The 27,678-nt window shown below is 46.7% G+C and overlaps 1 protein-coding gene across 1 annotated transcript in view; it reads right to left on the bottom strand.

Moving 5' to 3' along the window:
- LOC138296881 (solute carrier family 22 member 7-like) overlaps positions 1-27,678 on the bottom strand; it is a 211,896-nt gene that overhangs the window by 150,916 nt on the left and 33,302 nt on the right. The window contains exon 3 of the mRNA XM_069236375.1: positions 5,142-5,245. Within this exon, the coding sequence (XP_069092476.1) occupies positions 5,142-5,245 (104 nt within the window). The remainder of the gene's footprint in view (positions 1-5,141; positions 5,246-27,678) is intronic.

The raw sequence follows: 27,678 nt of genomic DNA, 5'->3' as shown, positions 1-27,678 counted from the left end.
CACAAGGTGTGGGAGAGGGTGAGCAGATGGTTCCTGGAGGTACGTCCTGGTACAAATCCCACTTGGGTGTGATGGATAAGAGACTGGACAACCTTGCGCAAGTGGCAGCCAAGCCACTGGCCAAGATCTTGATATCTCAGTTCAGGAGAGAGATGGGTTGATAGCTGCCACAGAGTAGGGGATTCCATCTCTATTGTATATTGCACCCAGTGAACCCTCGCAACATGCTTCCGTAAGGGCCACAGGTACAGCACTAACTGCCTATTCACCGGCCCACTTGTAAAATTCAGCGAGAAAGCCATCTTCCCCTGGTGATTTATGGTAGGGGAGGTTGGAGATGGCTTGTGTTATTTCAATCCAGCTAATCTCTCCAGTCAGAAGGGCTTTGCCCTCAGCCGAAAGGTGGGGGAGGTTGGTGCTGTGTAAAAAGGCCTCTATTTGGGCAGGACTAGCCATTTTTTCCAGAGTATAGAGGCATTGTTAGAAAGCCGTGAACTCATTGACGATTTCCTGCAGGCGAGTTAGTATCTCCCCGCTGGAGGACGTTATAGATGGGATGGCTTGTGCACCCGCTCTCTGACGATGTTGTGCCGCTAAAAGTCATCCAGACCTCTCTCCTTGCTCATAGTGTCCACCTTGCAGGCATTGTAACGCATATTTGACCTGTGACGTATATAGCTCATTGGGCATGCTCCAGGTGCTGGCGCGTCCATAGAGAGGGATGGGTACTGTATTGTTCTGTCCTCTAGGACCTTCTGATGGCTTTTCTATCCCTGTTGGCCAGTGCCGCATCTTGCATCATTTGCCCGCAAATGGTTGCTTTAGCCACAGCCCACATGATCCTCTGAGAGGAAACAGTGCCTTCGTTTTCACGCATGTAGGTAGACATATGGATCCATAATTGTGCTTGGCCCTGAGGGGAACAGTAGCGTTGCACAGCGAAGCACCAGGGCTTGCGGCCCGGGGTGGGGAGAACTACATTGATGGACGACGGTCAAGAGGACCGGGGAATGGTCCGAGATGCCAGATTCCAATATTCAGGTATCCTGAAATTGAGCCACTATGCTGCGTGACACAAGGAAGTAATCCAAACGCAATTGGGTTCCATGTACCGATGATAGGAAGGTGTATGTTCTGTCAGTTGGATTAGAGGAGAATGGACGTGGTTAGAATGGGGGGTAGAGGATAGGAAGGGAAAGAGGAAGGGGAGAGAAAGAAGGGGGGTGCAAAGGAAAAGATACAATAAAGAAAGGGAAGAAGAAGGCGAGAAAGAGATGGTATGGGAGTAGAGTGCAAACTAGATACGAAGAAAGATAAAGAAAGAAGTGGCACCGGATCAGAGAGAGGAGCAATGCTCCAGTTGTCTGGATCTTTGGACTCCAGTCTAGACCTGTGAGGCCCACTCGCTCAGCCGGAGGGGCCCCAATTGTGGGCAGAGCGCGCCATCTGTTATGTGTAGGACAGTTGAAAGAGTTATTCAGGACTGAGTACGATAGAATAGAGGGGAGCGAGAAAGTGGCGGGGCACCGGGGGAGAGGGAGAAGGAATTAGAGGGATAGGTGTAATACCTCTGCACATGGAGGGGTACCCTATAATGGTTAGAAGCAACCACAATACTTAATAGATTGCATGGGAGTAGTGACTGTGGTGGCATAGGTGGGTTTGGGCATCCTAGGACTGGTGTCAGTATGGACAAGCAGAGGGGTATCAGAGGCTCACCGCCATGAAATATTGTGCCTAGGAGCACGGTGAGTGCCGTCTTTCAAGCGCCCAAAATCCATACTCTGCATCCTGCTACGCTCATGTGTCGCGGTTGCTTAGTTATATTACATATTCCTGCTGTTTCACCAGCAGATGTCTGATACACCGATAAGGCGGTAAATGCGTCGACAGAGAGAGAGGGGTAAAAGGGGGGAGCAGAGAGTGGGTAGAGGTGTCAGGTGTCTGAGAGGAGGAGGCAGTACTATATATCACAAAATAGTGTTCTACTAAGTGTGACAAATGAGTAGAATGAGGTACAACCGTAGTTTGATTGTGTCCTAACTAGAGCATGTCATAGAACCAACATTACATCATAACGATAACTTTCAACAAAGTACTCAAAGTACTTATCCGCCTGTTTGTACAGTAGTGGAGATCGTAATCCTCAAGTAGGTCTCCAGACCCTCAAGCGTCTCATATCCTAGCTGTGGTTTCTTGGAGGATCTGAGATAGGCTTCAGGGAAGAGCGAGACATGTCCCTGTCTGATAGCTGAGTGTTGTACGCCACTGCCTGTAGTACTCGGCCCGTGTCGTCATGTGTCTGTGCAAGCCTCTCCAAGTCTCTGCCTCTGGAAGATGGTTAAGTTCTTGGCGGCTTTTACCCTCCTTATGCGTTGGGGGGGGCAGTACACTCCATATGTCAGTGGGCAGGACCTCTAGCCCGGCTGGTGGTATTGTTTCCATTGACTGGGGTGGTAAATTATCCAGAAAAAGCTGCGGGTACTCTGGTTCATAAAAGTCCTTGGACATACCGTTTTTTGTAATCCACATTCTTGCTGGGTCAAAAAAGCCATATTTCACATCTAATTGGCGCATCCGGGGTCTGATGGACAGGAAGGCTTTTCGGCGATCGTTGGTCTCTTTTGAGAAATCTGCCGTTATGCAGATTTCATATCCTTCTGTTCGAAATGGACCATGAGATCTAGCCGCTAGGAGGACTTGACAGGCCTGCAAATGGCGGAGGAGACAGGCAATAATCGGAGGTTGCCTTACTGCCGTTTTGGGCCCAATCAGTGTGCTCTTTGAAACTCCAGTGGTGGGTCGAAGGTTAGGTTAGTTGGCGTGGGGAGGACGTCTCACAAAAAGGCTTGGGTGTCAGTTCCTTCAGTTTGTTCCGGGAATTCGAGAAAGCGGACATTGTCTCTGCGACTCCTATCTTCCAAGTGTACAAGCTTACTGCGTAACTAGAACAGTTCCTGGTCCCTGTCTTGCGCGGTATTAATATGGTCTTCCACGGACATCACTCATTGCTCTAGCCCTCATACATGAGACTGAAAGCTCGCAATGTCTAGGTGCATGGAATTCGTCTCCGCTGTCAGCGAGGATATAGCAGAATCCATTCCCTCGAGCCATTAGCCCACAGCCGTGACCTCCTAAAGTATGCTTTCCATAGTTGCTTCCTGCTCCGGATTGGCCATGGTGTGGGATAGAACCAACAATGGTGGTCCTGTAGCAGAGATCATGGGTCACGAGTGTTGGAGGGCTTCAGAAAAAAAGCAGTCGTCTTACCAGCGGGTTTGCCTGCCGTTTTGCTACCAGGCATCTCAATACCAATTATATAGGTTCAGTCCGCACACTTAAGTCTCGGACTCGGCTCTGCTAATGATGTCATGTTGTGTAGCAGCAGAGAAAGGATAGTTGTGAGCAGGAGAGGGAGAAGTGGGAGCTGACTCTCATGTCCCTTTTCTTTACTAGATAGAAGCACCTCGAACAACGAGACTGGCCTGACCTGTAAGCGAAGCCTGGCCGGGTTAATGCAATCGCATAAGGAGGGGGGCAGGGGTCAGTGACCCCCGCTGAAGTCTGGTATAGCTGCTCTGGTGTTTTAGCGGTGAGGAGCCCACGGGGCCATTGAGTCTTTTCTGTTGTCAGTGTGTCCCCAGAGAAGGTAGGCTGTTTGGGAGGGCAGGGAGATGTCGCCTTCTACTCTGTGCTTCCGATTCCTGGGAGGGTCCTAACGTTGGGCCTTCTGTCTGCCTTGATCACGCCGTCGTTGTGTCCTTCACCTGGTCTCTGAGTACCTTAAAGGATGGTGAATGTGGGGAGGATGAGCATTGCTGAGCTCACACAATCGTTCTCTGTTTGTGGGCTTCCCTCTCTCGTGGTGTTGTGTCACCTCCGGCAGTCCATGTTCAGGCCCCTCATGTTCACTCAACAACAATGCCATCAGACGTAACTCTTGATTTCCTCATGCCGGGCCTGCTTCACGGCGGTCTATTGTTGTAGGTGACATTCAGTCGCCCCCGATGACGGCAGGGAAAAGAGGGGTGTTTGGTGCAAGACAGTGAGCAGCCTCCCCAAGCACCTCTGTTCAGCCAGACGAGGGTAATGTCACAGGGTCTTTTGAGGCTTTGCAGGAGGGAGGGGTGTTATATACTCTCCAGCTGGCCCTAAGAACAGTTCTGATGCGCTGGGGCGGGGGTATATCCAGCCGTATTCACTTACGGCCGCCCCGCGGGGCCTCTAGTCGGAGCAGACCAGCATAGGAAGAGCCCAGTGGCCCTGCGTTATGCTGCTGAGTGTTCATATGTTGTAGGGGGGGCAAGAGGCAGGGAGGCAGGGGAGGTTCCCTATGCAGCAGAGGAGGGCCAGAGTCCTCACCTTGTACGCCGCTACTGTTCTGGTGCTGGGGAAGGGGCCATCTGCATCGATCTGCAGTTGCTGCTCTCGATCTTCTCCGGCTGCACTCTGACGGTACACGGGGCCGCGGACTCGTGCGACTGGGTAGGCCTTCCCTGCTCACACCCCGTTTGAGCAGCACTGGAGAGATGCACATGGCAGAGGCACCCCACTCACGGTCCCCCAGCCAGAGTGCGTTGTAGAGTAGTCCTCGGGCTCAATTAGTAGTATTCACGGCCTCAGAGCGCCTCCGCCCGGATCAGGGCCTACCGTCTCGCAGAGCACCAGATTCAGGCGACCATCTTCACCCATGGCCAGACCACGCCCCCCCAAATAAAGAGATCTTGAGGCATTGAGGGATGGGTAAATTGGATAATAAATTACAAAACATTTCCAAAAGCTATTTATTATGTTGGTGGAAGAGTGATAAACTTGAAACTGAAAAGAACAAAGAAGATGTAATTGAAATCTTGTTTTGCTCATAGTTGTTTTAATGTGAATGAGCAAAAAGATTTTTCTTATGTTTGGACTTTTATAACCTATTGAATAAATATCTCTTAAACCATTATAATTTCAACCACCATCTGCCACCTCAACACCAAATGCTTATTTTTTAATACAAATAAGGGAGATACAAATACTTCTCTGTGGACAACACATCGCACCACACACAGTGACTGTTGTTTAATATCAGCAAGAGTTCTACCACATGGAGGAACATGCTTGCACATTATGAAGATAATGGATGTACGATACTGTACCTGTCCGACAGGTAACCAATAAAAATGGCTCCCACCGTGACCCCAATGAAAAAAAAGGTTGATGACGCTTTATTGAGCCACTTCTTCTCACACACGAGGTCCCACTGAAAGAGAGAGGAAGCAGTGTCAGAGATGAATTTCTCTTCACTATTCAGTTTTCCATTACATTGGTCAATGATTATCTTCCATGTATTCATGCACAGGTGGTATGGTGTATCCTGCATCCTCCATTTTGATGAATTCTCTATGAAGAGACAGACTAGAGCCTCATCTGCTATAGTGTGTGAAACCATTGACTGTATTTACATCAAGGAGCCTCATTAATGAGGCCCGGGGCATGGGGCAGCGCAGCAAGTGCCTTGCTATGTCATCCTGCGCCACCGGGAAAGAGTAGAAATACACTGTATCTACAATATACGTCACATTTATGTCCTCTTCCCCTGCGCTGGTGCACAAGACGCTGCCTTCCACCATGGTGCAGGGGTGCCTGCGATTCATGGATGATTGTTTTTGTGCAGGAAGGGACACCTTACTGCACAAAATCAATCACTAGAGGTGTTTTCCTCTTTCTATGCGTGCTGCAGAGTGCAGCACACATGGATAGAGGAATAAATAGGGAGAAATAAAGATATTTCATTCTTAAGCCACCCTTGAGGTGTCATAGGAATCTGACACATTCCCTGCCTTGTAAATCTAGGAATGCGTCAGATTCCTTCCGTTCCATTGATGTTGCATGGGAACAACCCAAGCAACACCCATGGAACGCCCCTTTCACACAGTGTCATGCGTGAAAGGGGTCCATATTTACAAGGCCATGAAATGCCACGCCATGTGACTTTGTAAATATAGGCTGGCACACTGACTCTACATTCCTTCAAACATATACCAGTAACTAAAGTTATTAATCTTGTCAAAGAAAGCAGGTCAGACATCCTCCCTTCTGACCCTTGTCCACCGCATAGCTTCAAGAACATTCTTTTAACTACCTCTGATGCCACATGAGTCAGAACAATCATCAAAAACATTTTCAACGCAAGTGACACACAAATACTTCCTAAACTGGACAGCCCCAAAGACATCAGATATTCAAAAATCTTCAGTTGTCTCAAAGCCATTGATCAGTGGTTGACATGGAGCCATCTCAAATTGAATGTGTTCAAGACTGAAATACTGACATGTGTTGAATGGAAAAATTATGACCTACTCTGTGCCTGAATACTTGGGACCACCCCCGAACGTATCCAAGGAACTAAGACACCTTGAAATTACCATGGACTTCAAGCTATCATTGAATGACCAAGTGATAAGTTAGCAAGATCAAACTTCATTACTATTAAAACTCTGCAATGCATGTTTCCCCACTTTGGATTTCCACACAAGGTCCAAGCTTCTATCTCTCTTGTACTTTTTAAAATGAATTACTCCAATGGCCTCTACCACAGATCATCTTTATTAACTATGAAAAGACCACCACAAATTCAGAACTCTGCTATCAGACTACTACTAAATGTAAAGCCACAAGCCAACATCACCCCTGCCTTGAGGGCCCTACATTGGTTACTGGTTGCCAGAAGATCCACCTTCAAGCTGCTTTGCATCACCCACAAAGAAATACATGGAACATGACTATTTTGCATTAGGAATAAAATTACCAAATACATACAACAAAGAAACCTCAACTCCAGCAAAAAACATGGGTAGTACATCTTTCTCTGTTTAAGCAGTCAAACTAAACAATTCATTATCCTCAAACATAAGAGCCACAGATGACTATCTTATCTCCAGAAGGCAACTCAATAGTTGGCTCTTTCCTTCATCACCACCATATTCAAAACACAAATTTAAAACATATGCCTCTGTATGTAAACATGCATTCTATGATTATATGTATGTATTTATATTTGTGCATTTCTTTGCACACACACACATATATATATATATATATATATATATATATATATATATATATATATATATATATTATATATAAATAAATATATATATTAATTACAGTTTAAAAATATAAAAATATATAATTCTTCTTATGGATCTGCCTAACAAATCTATATATTATGTATGTAAAAAATATATATATATATATATATATATATATATATATATATATATATATATATATATATATATATATATATATTACCTAGTGTCGGTCACCCTAGTTTCTATAGAAGGAACATATTTTGTTTTGCTAATAACCTAGGCGCCGTCTGATGAACCTTCACAACATTTTCCAAGAAGATACGACTCTCAGTTCAGCTGCTGCCCTAAACGTTTCTGGGTGATCCGTCAAGCAGGGGACGAAGAAAAGGGGGTCCCAAAAAGCATTTTCCCCATTCATTTTTCCATAGGGATTTTGAACAACAATAGCACTCAAATCACTGGACGGAGTTACACCAAATTTGGCAGAAAGGTAGCTCTTGGTCGCGAAAGAGCACTTTGTGTTATCTATTGTAAATCTGTTTAGTAGCTTTTGAGAAATCAAATGAATCCAAATTTGTATATATAGGGAAGGGAAGTATTCATAAGCCCTCCCGATCTCGTACTGAGATCTGATTGGTTGCCAACACTTCAACAAGGAAGTGTTGGCAGCTTATGTTGGGACTCGGTTTCAGCTGAGTCCCACAAAAAAATAAAAAATAAAAATACCAAAGGGGCCAGGGTACAAACACCCTGACCCCTTAGCTCTGGTGCTGGGGTCCCAAAGGGAACCCCCAGGGATCATTTTTTTTTTTTTTTAATCTGGCAGATCAGTGTTTTTTTTTAATTTTTTTTTAAAGGGAGCACGGGCTCCTATACTTTGTAATTCTGAAGCCCCCAGGTGGGCCAAGTCCTGGAGGGCATTGCAAATATAATGTGGGGCGGGCCACCACCTCCCAAGGGCTTTCATGAATTGTGAGGGGGGGGCTGCCCGCCCCGCATCCCCAGGGACCAACACCACCCTGGAGACTTGAATCTAATTTTATGCGGGGGGTGTGGCCCCCCCTCACAGCTCCGGGGACCACCACCTCCCCGGGCCTTTAATCTAACTCTATGTGGGGGGTCTGCGTGACCCCCCCCCCACAGCCCCGGGACTTCCTCCTCATAGCGCTATTAAGAAATTGTGTGCGGAGGGGCCTCCACCACAGCCGCGGGGACCACCACTTTCACGGGGCTATATTAGTGGAAGGGGGAACTCCCTTGAGGAGCCACTGATGGCCCTGGGGACCGCCAGCCCCAGGGCAGATCCTGCCATGTCCCGGGTGCCCACCCTGCGACATAGCTGTTTGCTGTGGCTTGACGGCAGATTTGACAGCTGTCGCCAAGTCTCAGAAAACACTGTGCTCCGATGAACAGCTCATTCTTCATCGGATTGGAGGTTTCCTCTATCTGCCTGCCCATGAAGAGGCAAGCAGGCACACAGAGAAAACAGCTGTCACAGAGAGGGAGCTGCTATAGCAGCTCCCTTTCTGTGATAGCACTGCTAGATCCGACAGGAGGTGTGGAGCCAGCTGGGACAGTGGGGGCCTTCACAGGAGGTGGGGAGCCAGCTGGGACCATGGAGGCCTAAATGATCTCCCCGATTGTCTCCCCCACGGTTTCCAATGTTGTGACTTGATGCCCTTGGGGGGAACCCAGGTCATATGACTGGGACCTGCAGGATGGAGTCCCCGGGGCTGAGAGGGCCCTAGTGAGGGAGGCCACATGGCTCCCTCCCAAAACCAAAAAAAATTAAAAAAAAAATATTAAGCTGGATCCCAGGGGATGGGGTCCCCAGAGCCGAGATTGGCCTTGGGAGGTGGGCCGTACAGCCCACTTCCCACAAAAAATAATAATTTTAGAAGGCCTGACCCTGGGGGATGGGGTCCCCTGGGCTAAGATCAGCCTGGGGAGGGGTACTCCCCCCAAAAAATAATGTTTAGGCTGGGCCATGGGGGATGGGGTTCCTGGGGCCAGGATCAGCCCTAGGGAGAAGGGCCACATGTCCCCCTTCCATAAAAAAAGTAATAATTAGACCAGGCCTGGGGGATGGAGTATCCGGCACTGAGATTGGCCTGGGGAGGGGGGTCCCCCTGCCTCCCTCCTCAAATAAAAAAAATATATGTTTATGCTGGACCCTGGGAGATGGGTCCCTGGGGCCAAGATTGGCCCTGGGGAGGTGAGCCACAAGGCCCCTCCCCAATAAAAATATATAATTATCCTGGGTCTCAGGGGATAGGGTCCCTGGGGTGGCGATGGGGGCTGTGTAGCCCCCCCACCCTGAATTTTTTTTAATGTTTAGACTGGGCCCTAGGAGATGGGGTCCCCCGGGCCGAGATCGGCCTGGAGAGGAGGGCCTTGCAGGGTATGGTTGGTATAGGGGTTGTCCGCAGCCTCTGCCAATTTCCGAAGGCCGTCCGCTGCGCAGGGTTAGGTGGTTGTAGATGTTGGCCGCAGGGCCTGACCACAGACCAGACCCTGCTGCCAACCGCCACCACGCACGGCCTTCAGGTGGTTAGATTAACGTATAGTAATGAAAAATGCTTTACGTTAGAAAAACCATAGAAATGTACTGAAAAAAAACAAAGGTTACAGGGATGTTATAGTTAGGTTCCTATTTTCAACGTATGAAACCATAGAAAGTTGCCAGTTATAGTTAGAGTTATCTCAAGTAACTGTAACGCCCTCGCAATGCACTGCTAATTACCCTACAAATTACAGCACTCATGACATCTTTGATAACATCCTTGATAATGTCAATGTAATATTTGCAGTAAACTTTTTGACGAAAAAACAGTGCATGGCAAGGGCGCGAGTTATAATTACCTTAGGGCACGAATTATAGTTACTTGAAATAACTATAACTGGTGAATTTCTATGGTTTGGTACGTTTAAAATGTGAGCCTAACTATAACATTATTGTAACATTTGTTTTTTCGAGTGAGTTTCTATGTTTTTTTAATTCTATTTCCTAATTACAATGTTCTTGTAACCTTTGTTTTTTCAGTGAATATAAAGATAGATATAGATATATATCATTTATGTATGACATGAATATAGGTCATTGCATAGTTTACTTATAATTTAATATTTTATATGCTATGGGTCTCTGCTTAATTTATTTTTTCTATCACAATTTGTGTATATCATCATAACAATTGAATCTATAAGTGTTTCACTATTGAAATATCGGGGAAATATAAAATATAAATACATTTATGTAAATAAATAAAAAATTGAATAAAATCCGCCCCCCACCAAGAAAGAATACAAACAAACAAATAAATTACCTTTATCAACAGCAACAATGAAAGTCCGAGTGTTTAGCTATTTATCCTTAAATGCACATGTTATCTCTTTATTATTTTCCTTATACATGTATACCTTTCTATGTAGTTATGTATCAATCTATGTATTACTTTACTTCTACTGTAGAAAAAACATCTTCTACTCTCTCATATGCACTAATCTATACCTCATCTTATACTTCTCTCAGTATATCCTCTATCTCCACTCTGACTCATTACAAACGTCATTTTACTATCATTCTCTACCTAATATCCTTTATAGATTCTTCCTTCCTCTATCCCTCCTTTGACTCATACCATACCTCATTTTACTATGATTTTCCAAATTAACACTTGTAGACTCTTCCCTCCTCTGTCCCTCTTATGACTCATCCCAAACCTAATTACTCGAATTAACTACTCATTTTTCCCTATACTAATCAACCACTAATCCATTTTGGGATCCAGAGTAGAGTGCTACGCCTTGTCAGGGGTAGTAAGCACTATATAAATACAATTACAGTTACAGTCTTATAACCTTTTAGAAACTCCTCCATATTCTCCTTCAGACTCTCATGAACCTGCCATCTCTGCCTTCCACTGGTGATGGCGTGGTGAGTGTCTAGGTTGTGTAAGCAGTGGTAGGTGCCAATCTTCTGTTCGTGGCTTAACCTGTGAATGTCACATCCCTGTGAACTTTACCTTAAGTTGTAGACACAACACAGCAGGAAGAAGTCAGACCCGAGAGGGTGATTCAAGAGGGTGCTATTTGAATAATATGTATACTGTTTGAATGGCCTGCACCAACCACACAAATAAAATGTGTGCTCGCAGGGAGAATGGAGATGGCCCAAATAATTATTATACATTTAAAGTTCACATGCCATAAACATTCTTAAAACACAAAACCTTTAGCCTAATGTTGACTGGTGTGGTTAAGGTTTATGCCTAATTGGTGTTGGGAGACTTTGAGACAGTCCAAGATATTCTCAAAAGTTAATGTCTCTAACGTTAATCATTAAGGTCCTGAATCACAAAGGTAAAATTAGACCTGAAGTCTAGGTTTAGACCTAAAGTCTCACTTTGGACTGGATGTCTAAGTTTAGACCTGGAGTCTAAACTCAGACTTCAGGTCTAAGTTAGGATTTTTGTCTCAACTTAGACTAAAAGTCTAAGTTTAGACCTAAAATCTAACTTTAAACCTGAAGTCTAAGTTAAGACCTTAAGTCTAAACTTCAGGTCTAAACTTAGACTTCAGGTATAAAATTAGACTTCAGGTCTAAAGTTAGACTTTAGATCTAAACTGAGACTTCAGGTCTAAGTTTATCTTTGTGAATCAGGCCCACAGTTTGAAGGGTGGTTCTGTACGGAAGTTAAAGCAGCATAAGCAGTTAATGTAAAGCATATTTTGTCAATGTCAACAAGACACTTTGCACATGTGGTAGTGTTAATTAGTGTTTGAAAGATTAAAGGAAAACTGTGTTTTAAAAAAATGTGTGTCCTGTGGTCATTGTGGACTTATTTATGAAATCCTGCGCCCACAACAGTGAATTATGGATGTCATTTGTCAGCTGTGTGCAGTAGGCTTTGGGTGCCTATGTCCAGACCCCACAGCTCGTTGCTGACGTGGCCCTGCTCCCCACTACGCTGCTATTTTGTACTTTACACAGTACATGGTGAGGAGCTGCAGTCTTGGCACACTGTGGTCTTACTGTCCTGCAGCATGTATCCAGAAACAGAGGGCCTGATTAAGATCTTGGCGGACGGGTTACTCAGTCACAAACATGGTGGTTATTCTATCTGCCTTATTACGATTTCCATAGGCTCTAATGGGATTGTAATACAGTGGATGGGATATCCATCACATTTGTGACTGAGTAACCCAATCTGCCAAGATCTAAATGAGGCCCAGAGTTTTCTTCTTCCTCAGGGCTTTGTGTGCTGCTGCTTTTTTTTAAAGTGTAATTGTTTTACATATGCCAACACAAACAAAATCAGGTTGAGCTTAATCCTTTTAGCTGCAGCATGCCCCTGAACGGATGTACCAACAGCGGGTCAGTGAGGCATGGCAGCTGACTGAACCTGTCACAAGACAGGATGGAGTTTGTGCCGCAGCGGTGTCTCACCAGAGCCCTCTGTTTACTTCCACTCCTCCTCCGCTTTCCACTGGTGCCTGAATTCTTGATGGAGTTCAGACGGAGAATTAATAATGAATTACTTATTTGTTTTCTGAAGACCAAACTGTCCCATGGCAGCAACTTGGTTTGGATAAGTGCTGCTAAGTCTTTTATCATGAGAAGTGTTTAATGGTCCATCTCTCACTGCAGGTTTCTGGTACTTTGTAACTTTAACCTGTGATGAGGTGCAGGGGAGAGGGAAAGGCCTCATGAGATGTGTTTACTGGTCCTGTCTATGTCTGCACCTGTACTAAGCTTTGTAACTTTAACTTGTGATGAGGTGCATGTGAGAGGGGAAGGCCTCATTAGATGTGCTTACTGGTCCTGTCTCTGGCTGCATGTTACTGAGCTTTGTAACTTTAACTTGTGATGAGGTACAGGTGAGATAAGGCCTCATAAGATTTGTGTGCTGGTCCTCTCTCTGACTGGATGTTTAGGGTGCTTAGTACTTTAACTTGTGATGAGGTACAGGTGAGAGAAGAGCGCCTCATGATGAGATGTGTTTACTGGTCCTCTCTCTGACTGCATGTTTAGTGTGCTTTGTAACTTTAACTTGTGATGAGGTACAGGTGAGAGGAGAAGGCCTCATGAGATGTGTTTACTGGTCCTCTCTCTGGCTGCATGTTTAGTGTGCTTTGTAACTTTAACTTGTGATGAGGTACAGGTGAGAGGAGAAGGCCTCATTAGATGTGTGCACTGGTCCTCTGTCTTACTGCATGTTTAGGGCACTTTGTAACTTTAACTTTTGATGATTACATGTGAGAGGTCAAAGGAGAAGGCTTCATGAGACATGTTTACTAATTCTCTCTCCGACAGCTTACTCCGGGCACTTTGTAACTTTAACTTGTGATGAGGCACAGGTGAAAGGTGAAGGGAGAAGGCTTCATCACATTTGTTTACTGGTCCTCTCTCTGACTGCATGTTTAGGATCCTTTATAATTTTAACTTGCAATAAGGTACAGGTGAGAAGAGAAAGCCCCATGATGAGATACGTTTACTGGTCCTCTCTCTGACTGCATATTTAGGGTGCTTTGTAACTTTAACTTGCAATGAGGTACAGGTGAAAGGTGAAGGCCTCATGAGATGGGTTTCATGGTCCTCTCTCTGACTCCATGTTTAGGGTGCTTTCTAACTTTAACTTGTATAAGGTAGAGGAGAGAGGAGAAGGCCTTATGAGATGTGTTTACTGTCCTCTCTCTAAATGCATGTTTAGGGTACTTTGTAACTTTAACTTGTGTTAAGGGACAGGAGAGAGGAGAAGGTCCCATGAGATATGTATACTGGCCCTCCCTCTAGCTGCATGGTTAGGGTGCTTTGTAACTTCAATTTGTGATGAGGTACAGGTGAGAGGAGAATGCCTCATGAGATGTGTTTACTGGTCCTCTCTCTGACTGCATGCTTGGGGTGCTTTGTAACTTTAACCTGGGATTAGGTGCAGGTGAGAGTGTCGCGTGGGCTCTCATTATCCTAAATGAGACTACTGGATTTCTAGGCAACAGGGTCGTTCCTGGTGTGGGGGACTGAGTCTGACCCACTTAGAAGGACCTCTGTTAACTTTAATCCAGTTTTGCTCCGGCTAACTAGCAGTGCCTCATCTCTCCCAAGGGGAAGGGAGGATTGGGCAGCCGAGCACATCACATCTTTAGAACTTCTCAGGGAAGTCGTGGTCACTCAGGTCCCAACAAGCTCTCTCATTTACAGTATGATCTCATATACAAATGACAAAGGCAGTTTAAGTTTTATAGATAGTTTTTAATAAAATGACTGCATCTTAGATAATAAGGCGTGAGCCGCAATAACCAGAACCATACAACACAGTAGGCTTGAAATAGTCACGATGAGAGTGAAACACAAGAACAACGCTATCATAGTGTTAATAGGTTTGTTCTCTCTAAGTAAGTTCTATTTCGAGCACAAGATGTTAAGCTCTAAGCTTGCCTTTCAGATTCCCTGGGAAGACATCAACCCTCATACCTGAGCAAAGGCCTGTGATCTGGTTCAGCATCTGCAACGAGGCAGTCAGCGTCTAGTTGTGGTTCACGGGTCGGAATCTCCCTCTCCCGTGTATTAGGACAAGGAAGCGTTTTTATAACTAACATGTCAGTGTGATCACAAAACGTCCCTACGCAGGAATGTATCCAAAGACTAAACTCCTACCACATCTATCGGCAATGTACCAGACTGTATCCTTGACTGGAGCCCAGAGTGAGCAAGAATGTGTTATTGAGAACTCCAGTGCTGAAGTAGGCTAAACAGTGTGATATAAAAAATAAAACAAGAACGTAGAACTGGCTATTTGAAAAATAACAGTACGAAGCTGAATAAAATGCATTTAGAGCAAAGTGCACAGAGGCTCCATGCTGCAAGCAAAGGAATAAAATACATCCAGGGCAAAGTGCACAAAGGCCTAACGCCTGAAGCAAACGCGCAAAGGATACATAAAAATGACCGCACTACAAGAGGGGAAGGTCTCATGAGATGTGTTTCCTGGTCCTCTCTCTCAATGCATGCTTGGGGCGCTTTGTAACTTTAATCTGCGATTAGGTGCAGGTGAGAGGGGAAGGTCTCATGAGATGTGTTTCCTGGTCCTGTCTCTGACTGCACATTTAGGGTGCTTTGTAACTTTAACCTGCAATGAGGTACAGGTGAGAGAAGAGCGCCTCATGATGAGATGTGTTTACTGGTCCTCTCTCTGACTGCATGTTTATTGTGCTTTGTAACTCTAAACTGCGATGAGGTACAGGTGAGAGGGGAAGACCTCAAGAGATGTGTTTACTGGTCCTTTCTCTAGCTGCATGCTTAGGGTGCTTTGTAACTCTAAACTGCGATGAGGTACAGGTGAGAGGGGAAGACCTCAAGAGATGTGTTTACTGGTGCTTTCTCTAGCTGCATGCTTAGGGTGCTTTGTAACTTTGACACGCGATGAGGTACAGGTGAGAGGGGAAGGCCTCATGAGACATGTTAACTGGTCTTCTCTCTAACTGCATGTTTAGGGTATTTTGTAACTTTAACTTGTGATGAGACACTGGTGCAAAAAGAAGGCCTCATGAGATGTATTTACTGGTCCTCTCTCTGTGAGAAAACAGGGCTGATTGCAGAGGCCCCATAACTTTTTGCCCCCATTTTCCTCTTTTTGCTGGTGTTTTCCTGACTTTGATGGTGCCCTGGGTACTGCTAACCAGTCCCAGGGCCTGTGCTCTGTGTATAATGGATATGCAAATTAGGCTAATTATAATTGGCTAAGTTAACCTACCTATAAGTCCCTAGTATATGGTAGGGCATGTAGGTTTAGGGACCACAGCATAGGTGGTGCACACCTAGGTGCATTGCTGAGGTGCCCAGTGTCATTTTAAAAGCAAGCCTGCCTTGCTGGCTGCTTTTAAATTAAAGTTATATGCAAATTCGACTTTGGAATTAAAGGTACTTCCAAAGTCTTAAACTACCTTATTTTTACATATAAGTCACCCCTAAGGTGTGCCCTATGTGCCCCTAGGGCTGGGTGCCATGTAACTATAAGCAGGGACTTTATAAAAATAGATTTATAAGCCCTGGTGAGGTAAAAACAGCCAAATTAGTTTTTCCCTCATTGAAGTAAATGGCCTTCATAGGCTAGAATAGGCAGACTTTCTTTTACATTTTAAAGTCTCCTTAAATGTTACATACCAAGAATTTGGTATCAAATTAATTGTTGTAATAAATCCCACAACTTCCAGTTGTTGGATTTAATATAACTTGTTCAGGTAAAAAGTTTAGACTTTACCTAAAAAGTTGCCAATTTCAGCTCTGCATTGTTTTTGCTGCTGTGCTCTGATTGGCCAGCCTGCAGCAGCTTCTGCCAGGCTGCCTTGATGAGGCGTGAAGTGGCCTGGCTTCACACAAAGGAATGTGCTTGGAGGAGAGAATCTCCCCTCAGCAGATGGTGAGGCAGGAAGGGGGAGGGCTGCCAAACTGGTCTTCAAAGGCAGAGAAGGACATTTGCAGCACCCAGCAACACCCCCACATCCTGCAACCCCAGACAATTAGGTGCCCCCTTGATTAGATTAGGAGAGGGCAGGAGAGGGGTGTGTTTATGATTTTTAGCCACACCAGTGGGTGGGCTCAGCCAGATGTAACCTCCAAAAATCAGATTCATCCATGTTGGATTTTTAGAGACTGTTGCCTTCTGGGATGGATTTTTGCCACACTTCCAGGGAAGTGGTCATCACAGGGGAAGCACCCTGCACCTGATTGGAGAACCAGGACCCCCCTGCTTTTCACCCAGGAGCAAGGATAAAACTGGCAGACCTGCACCCACACCTCAGATCCCCACCAAATTGCAAGAAGAAAGAACTTAAGGAGAAGAAGGACTGCCCTGCTGGACCCCTGGCCTGCACCTGGAACCTGCACTCAGAAGGACTGCACCAGCTGCACACTTGGGCTTCACCACAAGAAGGACTTTGCCTGGCTTCAACTGGTTCAAGGAGGGACTCCCTGTTTGCTACAGGTGAAAATTGCTAAACCAGAGTCCCCTGCACCAACTCCTGAAGAAAGCGACCAGCTGACCACTGTCCAGTGGCCAAAAAGGAGTTTGCGCCAGGTGCATTCTGGGAGTTGAAGTCCGCACCCCCCAAGGACCATCACAGAACTTCTGGACCCTTGGGGTGAGCTGTGGACCCCAAAAGAACCTTAAAAGAACATCTGGGTGAAGCCCCAGAAGTTTGGAAAAGATTTGAGAATTTTTGGAAAAAAGCTCCAGAGAGGGACCGAGCCGCCAGAAATTCTAGCCGGCTTGCCTCAACCGCGACCCGGCCTGACTTCGTGGTTCGTCCCGGTAAAGAAAAACATCCAAAAAAGAGACTAAGTCCGAACGTAAAAAGTTGACCGGGACCTCCCAGCCATCGTATCCGAGAAGGGCTCCATGGACGTCGGATCAAGATCCAGGTTTACCCCGGTCGAAGGATTTTCATCTCGAAAAAACGACTAAGTCCGAAGGTAAAAGTCTCCACCGAGGAAACCCACATCGCGTATCCGGACAAGGGCTCCAGGAGGTCGGATTCAACTGGCAGGTTCGTCCCGGTGAAGAAAAACTTCAAAATAAAGACTAAGTCAGAAGGTAACTTTTTAACCGAGGCCTCCCGCGACCTGTAGCCGAGCAGGGCTCCATCGCGGTCGGCCTGAAAGTTTGACTTTGCCCCGGTCGAGGTGCAACCAGATGACCCGATTGGCGCTTTTTGTTTCTAAGCGCTAGAAAAGTAATAATTCTTTAAAAATTCATATCTCCGGTTCCCCTGAACCGATTTTAATCGTTTTTGTGTCATTTTAAAGATAAAAATATAAACTATTTTTATAAATTGGTTTTGGATTTTTAAACTGTTTCCTGTGTTTTATTTAATTACTGTTTTGTGATATTTGAATGCTTTACACTTTGTCTCCTAAATTAAGCCTTGACGCTCGTTGCCAAGCTACCAAGGGTTGAGCTGGGATTAATTTACTGAGACCTAACTGTACCTATGTGGAGGTTAGTGGCTTGTTGCTAGGTGTAGGTACCTACCTGCCCTACCAATAACCCATTTTCCAACATAATTGGAAGCAGCGACGGGATCCTGTACTTGTGTTCAATATCACGTTACAGTTTTAGGTAAAACAAATTAAAAATCCTTTAAATTGTCCTAGTGCAAAAATTGTTTTTAATTTTTAATTTGGATTAATTTCAATTATTGAATTTTTGTAATTTTTCTAAATTCTTGTTTCCAATTTTTGCAAAAAGTTTTTGTTGACACAAAACTAGGGAACCATGGAGCTTGATCTGGCTAGCCTACCCACACTGACAGTAGTCCAGCTTAGGGGGTTGTGTATTGAAAGAGGGTTGCCTGCAACCACTGATCTCAGGAAGCAAATCCTGATCACATCCCTGACAGCATGGGCTGAGGCCCAAGAGGTAGAGTCAGAAGAAGCTCCAGAGGAGGGAGAAAGAAGGGAGGATGCAAGCTCTAACCACTCAGGGGAGGGAAGGCATCTGAGCCCAAGTGAGGATGAGGAAGAACGGTCCTCAGTAAATACAGTCACTAGGGGCAGATCCAAAGCTAGTGGTGGGAAGGGGGTCCTTTCAGGAGGAGAGAACCCATCCATCAGAGAAAGAGAGCTGGAGGCCCAGCTAGCATACATAGCTTTGGAAGCAGAGAAGCTGGCCCTAGAAAAGAAAAAGTGGGCATACAAAGAGAAAAGAGATGGAAGCAGCGATAAAGAAGCTGAGGTGTCCATGGGTGGGGGAGTTTGCCCCAGATTACCCAAAGGGGTGGTTCCTGCCTATGTAGAGGGGGATGACATAGATAAGTGGCTGGGGGCCTTTGAGAGGGCACTCCAAATGAGAAGGGTTAGGCCTCAATACTGGGGTTCCCTTTTGTGGGAGTTGGTCCCCAACTCAGGGAGGGATAGGCTTCTGACCTTAAGGGGGGAGGAGGCAGATTCATACCCTAGTATGAAGAGGTGCTTAGCCAAGAAGTTTGGTCTGACCCCAGAGCAATATAAAATGAAGTTCAGGGACACCCAGAAGGTCAGTACCCAGTCTTGGGTTGACTTTGTGGACATTTCACTAAAGGCACTAGAGGGCTGGATTATTGGTAACAAAGTAGATACTTATGAGGGGTTATACAATCTGATCATGAGAGAGCACATCTTGACCAATTGTACCCAAGAAAGGTTACGCCAGCATCTAGTGGACTCTAAGCAGACCAACCCTAGAGAGCTAGGGGAGGCAGCTGATGAGTGGTTGAGAACCAGGGTGGTTGTCAAGTCCCAGGGGGGAGACTCCAAGAAGGGGGGGACAGGTCCCCAAAAACCTAAGGAGGGAGGTGGTAAGCCCACCACAGAGACTCCCTCTGTACCCCAGAACCCTAAGAAGGAGGAGAGTAAATCCCACTCCCACTCTGACAAGCAGAGACAGGGAGACCCAGGGTTAAAAAATCTCTTGGACAGTAGGGCTTGCTTTGACTGTCAGCAGACAGGTCACTTCAGAGGAGATGCAGCCTGTCCAAAGAAGGTGGTTAGCACTGGGCTGTCCAGTGTAGCCATAGAGGAGGATTCCTCAGATGATGAAGTCCTCCTAGCATTGAGCTGGGAGACAGGACCAGATGGTAAGCTGGTGATCCCTGAGGGTGGGAGTAGGCACTTCCACCACATTCAAGTGAATGGGATCCCTACCACTGGCCTGAGAGACACCTGTGCCAGTCACACTATAGTGAGTGACCGGTTAGTGACCCCAGACATGTATGTCCCAGGAAAGACAAAGAAAGTCAGGATAGCCACAGGGGAGGTCACCTCCAAACCTGTAGCCATAGTGCCCCTAGAGAGGGAGGGTATCCTTGACTGGATTAGGGTGGTAGTCAGTGCTGACCTTCCCCTAGATTGTATCCTGGGCAATGACCTCCCAGAGGTGAGTCTGGTCACAGATGGGGTGGTCGCCCAGGGCGCCCCCCCAACCCAAAGTCCTGGGGAGTCAGTCCCTACAGTTAGGAGACAGGGGTCCCCAAGAAAAGGAAAGAAGAAAAGGAAGGGTAGGCCACTCTTAAATGGAGTTCCAGGGAGCCAAGGGCCTTCTGCCCCAGTAAGGGGGGAGCCCAGAGTTGGCACTGGTGAGGCCTCACCTGACCCCAAGGAAGTCCTGAGTAGTCAGGCAGCTGTCCAGATGCAAGGTGTTGCCCCTGCACTGACAGAAGGGAGAGTGGAAGGAGGGTGTCTGCCACAGGAGGTGGTAGCCCCCCACTCTAGACAGCAAGAGGGGTGCCAGGACCCCAAAGATGCCCCTAAAGCAGCTCAGCCACCTGTCAGTGGAGAGCTTAGGGTGTGGTTCTGGGTACTGACAGCTGTCAGTAGCCTCTGCTGAGTGCTAGCCTTCCTGGCAGCACTGTACTTGGCCTGGGAGGCAGACCCCAGGGCCAATAGCAAAGTAGGCCCCCTGACCCTATTGGTCATGGTGGGGTTGCTCAAGTGTTGGGTGACCTCTTTGGGTAAGCTAGGTGTTGCCCTAGCAAAGTTTGGAGTAGGGGAGGTGGGCACCTCACTACCCAAGTTGGCAGAGAGAAAGGAGGAAGACCCCCCTAAAGGGAAGTTTCAGTTTGAGTTGGGTCCTTTTACTGTTGGGATGGCTTCACTACCCAGAGGGAGTGACCCTGACAGGAGGGTGTAAGGCAGAGTAGGCCCTGCAAAGGGACAGCCAGTTTTCTTCACTGTCTTCCTCGCCTAACAAGCCAGGAAGACTCTCCCAGGGTTGGGCTGAGTCTCCTGGGCGTGTGGGCTGGGGGGGGGGGGTTGTGTGAGAAAACAGGGCTGATTGCAGAGGCCCCATAACTTTTTGCCCCCATTTTCCTCTTTTTGCTGGTGTTTTCCTGACTTTGATGGTGCCCTGGGTACTCCTAACCAGTCCCAGGGCCTGTGCTCTGTGTAAAATGGATATGCAAATTAGGCTAATTATAATTGCCTAAGTTAACCTACCTATAAGTCCCTAGTATATGGTAGGGCATGTAGGTTTAGGGACCACAGCATAGGTGGTGCACACCTAGGTGCACTGCTGAGGTGCCCAGTGTCATTTTAAAAGCAAGCCTGCCTTGCTGGCTGCTTTTAAATTAAAGTTATATGCAAATTCGACTTTGGAATTAAAGGTACTTCCAAAGTCTTAAACTACCTTATTTTTACATTTAAGTCACCCCTAAGGTGTGCCCTATGTGCCCCTAGGGCTGGGTGCCATGTAACTATAAGCAGGGACTTTATAAAAATAGATTTATAAGCCCTGGTGAGGTAAAAACAGCCAAATTCGTTTTTCCCTCATTGAAGTAAATGGCCTTCATAGGCTAGAATAGGCAGACTTTCTTTTACATTTTAAAGTCTCCTTAAATGTTACATACCAAGAATTTGGTATCAAATTAATTGTTGTAATAAATCCCACAACTTCCAGTTGTTGGATTTAATATAACTTGTTCAGGTAAAAAGTTTAGACTTTACCTAAAAAGTTGCCAATTTCAGCTCTGCATTGTTTTTGCTGCTGTGCTCTGATTGGCCAGCCTGCAGCAGCTTCTGCCAGGCTGCCTTGATGAGGTGTGAAGTGGCCTGGCTTCACACAAAGGAATGTGCTTGGAGGAGAGAATCTCCCCTCAGCAGATGGTGAGGCAGGAAGGGGGAGGGCTGCCAAACTGGTCTTCAAAGGCAGAGAAGGACATTTGCAGCACCCAGCAACACCCCCACATCCTGCAACCCCAGACAATTAGGTGCCCCCTTGATTAGATTAGGAGAGGGCAGGAGAGGGGTGTGTTTATGATTTTTAGCCACACCAGTGGGTGGGCTCAGCCAGATGTAACCTCCAAAAATCAGATTCATCCATGTTGGATTTTTAGAGACTGTTGCCTTCTGGGATGGATTTTTGCCACACTTCCCAGGAAGTGGTCATCACAGGGGGACGACCCTGTCCCTGATTGGAGAACCAGGGCCCCCCTGCTTTTCACCCAGGAGCAAGGATAAAACTGGCAGACCTGCACCCACACCTCAGATCCCCACCAAATTGCAAGAAGAAAGAACTTAAGGAGAAGAAGGACTGCCCTGCTGGACCCCTGGCCTGCACCTGGAACCTGCACTCAGAAGGACTGCACCAGCTGCACACTTGGGCTTCACCACAAGAAGGACTTTGCCTGGCTTCAACTGGTTCAAGGAGGGACTCCCTGTTTGCTACAGGTGAAAAATTGCTAAACCAGAGTCCCCTGCACCAACTCCTGAAGAAAGCGACCAGCTGACCACTGTCCAGTGGCCAAAAAGGAGTTTGCGCCAGATGCATTCTGGGAGTTGAAGTCCACACCCCCCAAGGACCATCACAGAACTTCTGGACCCTTGGGGTGAGCTGTGGACCCCAAAAGAACCTTAAAAGAACATCTGGGTGAAGCCCCAGAAGTTTGGAAAAGATTTGAGAATTTTTGGAAAAAAGCTCCAGAGAGGGACCGACCCGCCGCCGAAATTCTAGCCGGCTTGCCTCAACCGCGACCCGGCCTGACTTCGTGGTTCGTCCCGGTAAAGAAAAACATCCAAAAAAGAGACTAAGTCCGAACGTAAAAAGTTGACCGGGACCTCCCAGCCATCGTATCCGAGAAGGGCTCCATGGACGTCGGATCAAGATCCAGGTTTACCCCGGTCGAAGGATTTTCATCTCGAAAAAACGACTAAGTCCGAAGGTAAAAGTCTCCACCGAGGAAACCCACATCGCGTATCCGGACAAGGGCTCCAGGAGGTCGGATTCAACTGGCAGGTTCGTCCCGGTGAAGAAAAACTTCAAAATAAAGACTAAGTCAGAAGGTAACTTTTTAACCGAGGCCTCCTGCGACCTGTAGCCGAGCAGGGCTCCATCGCGGTCGGCCTGAAAGTTTGACTTTGCCCCGGTCGAGGTGCAACCAGATGACCCGATTGGCGCTTTTTGTTTCTAAGCGCTAGAAAAGTAATAATTCTTTAAAAATTCATATCTCCGGTTCCCCTGAACCGATTTTAATCGTTTTTGTGTCATTTTAAAGATAAAAATATCAACTATTTTTATTAATTGGTTTTGGATTTTTAAACTGTTTCCTGTGTTTTATTTAATTACTGTTTTGTGATATTTGAATGCTTTACACTTTGTCTCCTAAGTTAAGCCTTGACGCTCGTTGCCAAGCTACCAAGGGTTGAGCTGGGATTAATTTACTGAGACCTAACTGTACCTATGTGGAGGTTAGTGGCTTGTTGCTAGGTGTAGGTACCTACCTGCCCTACCAATAACCCATTTTCCAACACTCTCTGAATGCATGTTTAGGGTGCTTTGTAACTTTAACTTGTCATGAGGTAAAGGTGCAAGGAGAAGGTCTCATGAGATGTGTTTACTGGTCCTCTCTCTGGCTGCATGTTTAGGGTGCTTTGTAACTTTAACTTGTCATGAGGTACAGGTGCAAGGAGAAGGCCTCATGAGATGTGTGTGCTGGTCCTGTCTGACCAAATCATTAGGGTGCTGTGTAACTTTAACTTGTGATGAGATGCAGGTGAAAGCAGAAAGCCTTGTGGGATGTGCTCACTGGTCCTCTCTCTTCATCTTTAGGGTACTTTGTAACTTTAACTTGTAATGAGGTACAGGAGAAAGGAGGAGGCCACTGCACTGCAAGACCATAGCTAAATAAGCAGCAGGCACCTGAAATCTGGGACAGGAATCTCCTGTGGAGGATGGTGAAGGTGAGATATAGCCTATGCCTCATGTGGAGTGCACTAGTACACTCCTCAAGAGCATTCACAATGGTTCATGTGTGTCCTGAGTATTAACTCCTAGTGCTTGCCTTGGTAGTGGCAACTATTCACCCATACCGTCAGAATGCAGTCAAGTGCACGTCTCGTGAGTCCCAACCTCACAAGTATTAGCTACTAGCACATTTCTGCACAGTAACTACTATTAGTACATAATGGTACTGTTAACTACTCACCAACACCTCCAGGTTATAAACGTCCAGCATGCATCTTCAGAACGTGCACTGCTAGCATGTTCCAGAGGAGTATGAATGACTCATCCACACCTCTAGAGTACCAACTAGTAGCATGCACCTTCAGAACCTGTACTGCTAGCACGCTCCAGCAGACTATTAACTACTCACTCACTCTTCTAGAGTATTGTAGGAAAGTACACTTTTTCTTGCATAGTGACTCCCTTTTCTGCCTGATGTCAGTGTGTTTGACTGTGTTCACTGGGATCCTGCTGACCAGGACCCCAGTGAGTATGCTTCCTCTCCCAAAACTCTGTATTTCATCCCACAATCGGCATACTGGTGCCCCCATGTAAGTTCCTAGTATTTGGTACTTAGGTACCCAGGCCTTTGGGGTTCCAGGGGATCCCTTTGGGCTGCAGCAGTAATTCTGCCACCGATAGGGAGCCCAAGAAAAGGGTTCTGCAGGCCTGCCATTGCAGTCTGCGTGAACCGGGTGCATGCACCCATTTTCACTATAGTTCACTACACCAGGTTAGTATAAGTCACCCCTATGGTAGGCTCTCTCGTCCCAGAGGGCAGGGTGAATGTACCTGTATGTGAGGGCACCCCTTCAGTAGCAGAGGTGCCCCCACAAACTCCAGACCCACTTTCCTAGACTTTGTGAGTGCGGGGATGCCATTTTACACATGTACTGGACATAGGTCACTACCTATGCCCAGCTACATAATGGTAACTCCAAACCTAGGCATGTTTGGTATCAAACATGTTTGCAAGTATTGGTTGTATGATTCCATGCACTCTTGGGGCTCCTTAGAGGAACCCCAGCATTGCTTCCACAGCCTTCAGAGGTTTTCCAGGCAGCCCCAGCTGCTGCCACCCTACAGACAGGTTTCTGCCCTACTGTTGCTTGAGCAGCTCAAGCCCAGGAAGGCAGAACAAAGGATTTCCTTTGGGGGAGGTGTGTTACACCCTCTCCCTTTGGAAATAGGTGTTACATGGCTTGGGAGGGGTAGCCTCTCCAAGCCACTAGTATGCTTTGAAGGGCACATTTGGTGTCCTCTGTGCATAAACAAGTCTACATTGGTTCAGGGACCTGCAGTCCCTGCTCTGGCACGAAACTGGACAATGAAAAGGGGAGTGACCACTCCCCTGTCCTCCACCACCCCAGGGGTGGTGCCCAGAACTCCTCCAGAGGGTTCCTGGGTTCTGCCACCTTGAATCCAATGTTGCAGGGAACTCTGGGAGCATCTTGTAGGAAAGTAGCCTCTTTCTAGCATGGTTACCCCAATTTGTGGTCTGTTTATCAGTGTGTTTGATTGTGTCTACTGGAATCCTGCTAACCAGGACTCCAGTAGTTATGCTCTCTCCCCCTAAATATGGTTGTTGGATACTGTTAACACAGTATTCCACTCATAATTGGCATACTGGTGCCCCTTTATAAGTCCCTAGTATATAGTACCTAGGTACCCAGGACATTGGGGGTTCCAGGGGATCCCTATGGGCTGCAGCATTTTTTTCCCACCCATAGGGAGCCAATGCAAAGGCTTCGACAGGACTGCCAGTGCAGCCTGTGCGAAATGGAGCATGCACCCTTTCACTGCCATTCACACTGCACCAGGTCACGTAAAAGTCACCCATATTCCAGGACTTCAAACCCTGAAGGCTGGGTCCAGAGCACCTGTATATGAGGGCACCCCTGCACTAGAAGAGGTGCCCCCACGTCATCCAGGACCAATTTCCCGGACTTCGTGAGTGCGGGGAGGCCATTTTACACATGCACTCTACATAGGTCACTACCTATTTACAGCTGCACAATGGTAACTCCAAACATGGCCATGCTTGGTATCAAACATGTTGGAATCATACCCCAAGGCTTTTGCAAGCATTGGTTGTATGATTCACGCACTCTGAGGGCTCCTTAGAGGACCATTACAGTCTTCTGAAATTGTCCAGGCAGCCCCACCTGCTGCCACGTCACAGACAGGTTTCTGCCCTCCTGTTGCTTCAGCAGATCAAGCCCAAGAAGGCAGAACAAAGGATTTCCTTTGGGAGAGGGATGTTACACCCTCTCCCCTTGGAAATAGGTGTTACAGGCATGGGAGGGGTAGCCTCCCAGAGCCTCTGGAAATGCTTTGAAGGGCACAGGTGGTGCCCTCCTTGCATAATCCAGTCTACACCAGTTCATGGACCCACAGTCCCTGCTCTGGCACGAAACTGGACAAAGGAAAGGGGAGTGACCATTCCCCTGTCCATCACCACCCCAGGGGTGGTGCTCAGAGCTCCTCCAGAGTGTCTCTGGATTTTGCCATCCTGGATTCCAACTTGGCAGGGCACTCTGGGAGCATCTGAGTGGCCAGTGCCAGCAGATGATGTCAGAGCCCTCCTCTGATAGGTGCTTACCTGTTAGCTGACCAATCCCCCTTTCTGTGCCATTTAGGGTCTCCCTTTTGGGTTGTTCTTCAGATTCGGATTGCAAGACTCCAGCAGGAATCCTCTGCATCCTTTACTTCACCTTCTTACCAAAGAAACTGCATCTGGACCCTCCAGGAACTCTATAACTGCAACAAAGAAGCAAAGACAACTTCTGCAACATTGTATCTTCAGCTTCTGTCAGCAACTGCAACTGATTCCCAGTCATGCATCCTCAGAGGACAGACAGTCTTCAGCCTGCACCAGAAGAATGAAGGAATCTCCTGTGAAGTGAAGGAGTCACTTCCCTGCTTCAGCAGGCACCCCTCTGCAGCGACGACCAGTGGCTTGGGTCCGCTCTCCTGAAGAAGTGTGTGGATCCAGCAACACAGGTGGTGGACTGAAGCAAATCAGACTGCAATCATCCATCCGGCGTGGGACATACATCATATGCACCAACCAGGAACCTGCATTTGTCTCCATGGGTGCAGTACAGACTGTTCTTCTTCACTGGTGGTTCTTTTTTTACACCTTCATCTGGGTTAGCAGGGGCTCCTGTTCTCCCTGGACTCTTCAGTGCTTCTTGGACTTGGTCCCCTTCTTCCACAGGTCTTCAGGTCCAGGAATCCATTTTTGGGGTCTTGCAGTCCCTTCTGGTTCTTGCTAAATCTTCTATCACATGTTCTTGTGGATTCTAGGAAAGTTACTGTGAGTTACTCCTGCTTTCCTGGGCTCTGGGGTGGGTTATATTACTTACCTTTGGTGTTTTCTAATACTCCCAGTGCCCCTCTACACACTACACTTCCCTAGGTGGGAAACCGACTTTCACATTCCACTATTTTAGTATATGGTTTGTGTTCCCCCAGGTCCATTTCTAACTATTGTGATTTTCATTATTTGCACTGTTTTCTAACTGTTTTACAGCTATTTCTCCATTCTAGTGTATATACTGTGTGTATTACTTACCTCCTAAGTGAGTATAGTCTCTAAGGTATTTTTGGCATTAGTGTCACCAAAATAAAGTACCTTTATGTTTGTAACACTGAGTATTTTCTTCATGTGTGTGAGTACTGTGTGACTACAGTGGTATTGAAAGAGCTTTCCATGTCTCCTAGCCTTGGCTGCTCATCCACACAACCGCTAGACAGCCTGGCTTCTAGGCACTGTCTACATTTCACTAATAGGGGATAACTGAACCTGGTATAAGTTGTAAGTACCTTAGGTACCCACTACAAAC

This window comes from Pleurodeles waltl, chromosome 5 (assembly GCF_031143425.1).
Source record: "Pleurodeles waltl isolate 20211129_DDA chromosome 5, aPleWal1.hap1.20221129, whole genome shotgun sequence".
Taxonomy (NCBI): domain Eukaryota; kingdom Metazoa; phylum Chordata; class Amphibia; order Caudata; family Salamandridae; genus Pleurodeles; species Pleurodeles waltl.
The sequence above is the reverse complement of the archived record's forward strand: the minus strand, read 5'-3'. Positions and strand labels throughout refer to the sequence as shown.